Source organism: Frieseomelitta varia, unplaced genomic scaffold, assembly GCF_011392965.1.
Source record: "Frieseomelitta varia isolate USP_RPSP 00005682 unplaced genomic scaffold, Fvar_1.2 scaffold_906, whole genome shotgun sequence".
In the NCBI taxonomy this organism is placed as follows: Eukaryota; Metazoa; Arthropoda; class Insecta; order Hymenoptera; family Apidae; genus Frieseomelitta; species Frieseomelitta varia.
The window spans coordinates 91,624-97,211 of NW_025110708.1; the positions used below are offsets into that span (position 1 = coordinate 91,624).

At 42.3% G+C, this 5,588-nt stretch overlaps 1 protein-coding gene across 4 annotated transcripts in view; it reads right to left on the reverse strand.

The window, feature by feature from the left end:
* The window catches only part of LOC122537383 (mushroom body large-type Kenyon cell-specific protein 1), a 37,309-nt gene that overhangs the window by 3,964 nt on the left and 27,757 nt on the right, over positions 1-5,588 (reverse strand). For all 4 annotated transcript variants that reach the window (XM_043670495.1, XM_043670493.1, XM_043670492.1 and 1 more), the window contains 2 exons: positions 3,407-3,647; positions 462-1,371 (listed from right to left, as the gene is read on the reverse strand). In XM_043670495.1, coding sequence (XP_043526430.1) covers positions 462-1,371; positions 3,407-3,647 — 1,151 coding nt within the window. The remainder of the gene's footprint in view (positions 1-461; positions 1,372-3,406; positions 3,648-5,588) is intronic.

Below are 5,588 nucleotides of genomic sequence, written 5' to 3' on the forward strand. Positions count from 1 at the left end.
GACCATAACGAGTGACCGAACCCGTATAGAACAATTCGTCGCTTTCTTTTACTTTTGAACTCGTCGGTACGATACCACTGGATAGAAATTATTGAGAAGTAATAAATTTATCATTTGTTTTGCCTGGGTTATACTTGAGTATACTTAAAACTGAGAAGATATTGCAATTTTCGTGCGTTGCACGTGATTCCAGCGCTGGCAACTGATTGCGGACCGTAACGAGTGACCAAATACCGTATACAATAATTCGTCGCTTTCTATTTAAACTCGTCGGTACGAGTATAGTGTACCGGATAGTGAGAAGTTTATAAATTTATCATTTGTTTTGGGTTATACTTGAATATATTTATAGTATAATAATAATGGTATAATAAATAATAAGAGGTTAAATCCAACACGAAATCGCATTTCAGTAGAGTTTGAAGTATATATATATATATGTATATCGGATGGACACGTACCTCTTCCTTGGCCTCATCAGGTGCCGCTCTTTAACTTTGTACTCGAGAGTGGAGTGTGGCACTCCGTAGTAGCTGCCCGCGCGATGCACGCTCATTTCGCCCCGCTGGACAGCGCGCACAGCCTCGACCAGACTGTCCCTGTCGTAGTTCCTGTACTTGCCGCGTTTCGGTCTGGTTCCTTTGCCACCGGTAGCTGGTTTCGGTTTGTTCGCCTCCTGAGTCTGCGGTTTCGCCTGCGTCTGAGCTTGTTGCGTCGCAGGTTGAGGCGGCGTGTATCTACCTCGTTTGAACGGGCTCGGGTCCGCCATTATCGTCTGCTGCGACTGCACCACCCCGCTCGGCTGGCATCCGGGCATCCCGGCAGCGGTGGCCACCGTCTGCCCCTCTTGGAATTTCACGCTGATGCTTTTCGCGATCACGTCGCGGAAGTTCACCGCCACGGTTTTCCCTACCAGGGAGTTGGTCGGGCTACTGGTGCCGGAGAACGCGGGGCTCGCCCGTTCCAGAAGTCCCGGACTCGAGGCCGCGGTCGCCGCTGCGAATCCCTGCGCGAACGCGGCCGACGTTGGCTCGCCGTTTTTGCTCGAACAACCGGGCGTGCTCGCCGGCTTGTAGGACGGAATTTTGAGAATCGCTCTGCCCTGAGCACTGTCGCTCGCCTCCTCTTCGATATTCGGATTGAAATCGTCGTTCGTTATTGGGCCACGTTGCTGCTGCTGCTGCTGTTGCTGCTGTTGCGTCTGCGACTGTGCCTGGCCTTGCGGATGAGTCGAGTGCGTTTGATGATGATGGAGCTGCTGCTGATGCGACGGCTGCGACTGGTCCCCGTTTACGCTTTTGTTTAGCCTCTTGTCCTCGCTCATCAGCCTTCTCATCACCTCTGGAATGCGATAGTCTTGCGTCTCCATGCCTGCAAGCGCAACCACACGGCGGAATATATATATATTTATATATATATGTATTTCAATTCTTCGTCGATCTCGGGAGGGAATATGGTGGAGGAATCTACAGGCGTGTCTGGCTTGTTAAGGAAATACGATTTCGTTGGTTCTTCGCGCCTGCGGACATTTGTCGTAATCTCGGATTAGCTGCCGGAGAGAAACTGTTTAAGCCATTTAAATGAAGTTCCATTCAGAAAGTGGAAAAAGTGTCGGCGACCCGTCGACCACCACCTGGCTTCTATCGATTTCCGAAGACCTACCACGCTCGTAATACACTTTTCGACTTTCGTCTCGGGCTCTTACTATAGGCTGGTCAGCGAATGAAAACGTCCCAACGTCTGTCGGAAATAACCCAAATCCTTTGTTTCCGTGCAACGTTCCTACGTATCGTTCACCTATCTATTTACGCCGCGACGATTCTCATTTTCACGCTTTAATTCTTTAAGTCTTTTCGACAAAACTTGCGCCAAGTAACCATCAAATGGCAATTCACTTCAAACTTTACTTTTCACGTATATCTATGGCGGATGCTTGAAATCAATTGGCGCGTTACGAAAATGTTGCACATACAGTACAAAAATGTTTTTGTTTCCCTGTGTTGCTATACTGTTGATAGGAGAGTGCCACTCGGTGATTTCTTTGCTATTAGTCTAACGTTAACTCGCGTGTAAGTTACAGTTAGGTATTTGCTCTCTGCTACATATAAAGCAAGTTTTATTCAAATCAGCTTGGACAATTAATTTACAAACGTAAATTACAGCCTGAAGCATGATATTCTTCGAAATCTTACATTCCTTTTTAAATTTATTTCAGCATGGTTTACCAAAAGTTTTGAAAGAAAAAAATCATTAATGGTTTAACAAGTGAGGAATCGATATCCAAAGTCTCTCGAGGTATACTATTTCTTCAATTAAAAAAAAAAAAAAAGAAACAATTTCTTCGACGAGGACATTTAGAAAATGTGTCAAAAAGTGGTCGACCTAAGAAAACTACAATCAGAGAAGACAGGGAGATTCGTTTATTAGTTGCAGATCCGAGGAAAACTGTACAAGATAGTGAGCCGTCGTTTAGAGTCATTTAACCTTCATGGACGACATGGCGTTAAGAAACCATTGGTATCTAAAAAAAAAAAAAAAAAAAAAAACAGGATAGCCCGACTACAATTTGCCCGAGATCATTTACACTGGAGCGCATCTGATTGGGCAAAAATAGGTTTCAGCGATGAATTGGTTTGTTATCAGGTTTGATTATGCACACATCCTAGAGACGCAAATGTTACCATACGAAAAGAATGCCAGATAATTGAACGTTTCAACAAGATAACGAACCAAAGCACACTTTGAATTTTGTAAAAAAAATTGGTTCGCGCGAAAGGAAATTTCTGTAATGATGTGGCCACCTCAAAGTGCGGACCTTAATGAAATCGAACACCACTGGAGTCATCTAAAGCGAAACTTAAACGCCGAGAAATTGAAAACTAATGACGAACTGCTTGAAATCTTACAGAGTATTAATCTCGCAACAACAATTCAAAAACTTTTGGATTTTATGCCAAGAAGGATTCGTCATCGATTCAAATGGATACGAACAGACATATCGATCGTACGAAATATTAATCATTTAATTGTGTTTACCCTGTAAAAACTTTAAGCAATTTGCTCTTTTTAAAGACACAGTGTTGTGTTAATACTGTCCGAACACAATACAATTTTTGTCACATTTAATTCTGTTTTAATATGAAAAATATATGTCTGATACGATAATTTAGAAATTTTACTACAACGGTATATTTACCGTCCCGTTCTTCTATACTATAATTATTCAGTCGAACATCTGCCGTACCGCATATTGAAATTACACAACAAAACGCCATTGCCCGAATACATTTGACCACGTTCGTTCTTTGTCGAGACGCATCGACAATCTACACTCTTCTTTAATGCTTTAATCCCTTTTTCTTTTCTTTCACAGGAAGAGGAGCGAAAAAGTAAACGCGTCTCTTACCTTTAAATGGCGCCGCGGCTGCAAGCATCTTTTGAATATACGGACCGATGTTGGCGTGTTCGAGTCCTGGCCACTCGGCTCCCGTCTCGTGTCCTCGCTGCAGCAACGTTCTTAGGGAATCACCGCCGCTTCCTTCCAGGGCGGAAAACCTGACGAGGTCCTCCAAGGACAACAGCGGCTTCAACAGAGCTTTCTCCACTTCTTTCTCCTCTTCCGCTCCGGACAGTTCTTTGTCGTCCACCTGTTAAGAATATTCCTTTCTAGCGTATTCCACACGTTCTGGCCGCGAATTAAAGGAAAGAAACGAAAAAAGAGGAGAGAAAAAAAAGAGAAAAAAAAAAATAATACTTTAAACACGGATCATTTAACATCGATGTCCTCTCGAGGAAAGTCTCGTCCTAAAGTTGATGCTGATCATGAAATCGGTAACAACGATTGTTTTGACGAGATTCTTTTTTTTTTTTTTTTTTTGGCTAGCAGGATNCGTTTTCGCCGCGTGAAAAAAAAAAAAAAAAAGAAAGAGGACACAGGCGCTATGTCGAAAATTGAGAACCAGCTCGAAAATGTCTCGCTCCCCGACGAGTGAAAAAAAGGGCGCTACACGCCCGTTCACTGTCTGACAAACATTACTCAAACAACATGCATTCAAACGAAAAACAAAACGAAAAAAAAAAAGAAAAACTCTACCAGAACTAAACTACCTGCGCTTCTCCTAATGACACCAGGCAGAATTTCATTAAAAAAGAAAGAAAAAAGAAAAACGAAAATTAACCGTCAATTTCTCTTCTTTTCTTTTCTATTTTTTTTTTTTCTTCTATGGTCTGAGGGATGCATATTTTTTTTTTTTCCAACAAGCGTCGTTCATCGTTCGAATCTCATGGTATTACGGACGCATTTGAAAAATCATCTTCTAACTATGTATGCTCGTTCTCTCGAAAAAAAAAACGTGTTACAACGCCAGATAAGCCACGCCATTTGTCAGCATGCCTTGCCAATAATAACAACAACGCTATGTAGAAACGATTATACATATATATATATATATATATATATGTATTGTTTCCTGACATTCCTTGCACCAGAGAGTCGACAGCTATACAGTGCTGAAGCACGATTGTCTGTACAAACACATCGAGGATGCATAGTGTCGAGGTCGGGAAAAAAAAAAGCGTATATATTATATATATTATATATATGTATTATATATATATATATTATATATATGTACGTATGTGACGACGAATAACCAGGGCCCTAAGAGCCCTGGTGTTTGGCCGCGAACGAAAAAGCCCGCGTCAAGAAAGAAGAACTTTCCTCGCTCGGCTCGAGAACCGATCGTCCCGAGAACTTACCTCGAGTCTTGCAACCTCGCCAAGACCAAGCGGCCGTGTGTTAAACTACAAATAGTGAGATAAAAAAGTTAAACAGCCCATGCAAAAACATTCGACACTACTGAGCATCACGGCAACCGACGACGAACCGCGTGAACCGACGTGTCCATTTATTTATTTATTTCTTTTCTTTCTTTCTTTCTTTCTTTCCTTAATTCAATGTCAACGAGAAGTTGCAGTCTCTCTCGCACTCGTACGAGGCCAGCGGAGGTTCAGCGAGAGTTGGATCGATTCACGCGAGTTCCTACCGATCACCGTGGCAGAGGTATGTTTTGGGGAAGCTTCATTCGTTCTTCCTAACCAAAACCACACTTAGATAGACCGAATATAGGCGGTCTTCCTTTCACGAACGAATTAATCTAAGACTTTTTAACTCGTCTTTTCGTACACATGTATCTTTCTCTCTGTAACTCTCGCCCCTCCCCACCCCCACCCTCATATTTTCCACTTCGTCATATTCTCTCCTTGTCCTCGAATGCGTCATCTTTTTTTTTTTTTTCGCTTAAGATAAATCGCGTCCAAAGGCATCTCCTCTCTATCGAGCGTAATCTTTCCTCGCAACGTCCGATTAACTTATGATTAACGAACGGTGGAATGCGTGTATCGAACCTGCAAAGCAACTGCACGGTAGATTTGGTTTAATTAAGATGCTCACACGTGAAAATGAAAAGGAAATGGCAAAGATGTTGTTCGAAGATCAAACGTTGGAACGCTACGGATTTTCAGAGGTACCGAGCGGAAACTCTTCTTTTTTTCTTTTTTCTTTTCTTTTTTTTTTTTTTTTTTTTTTT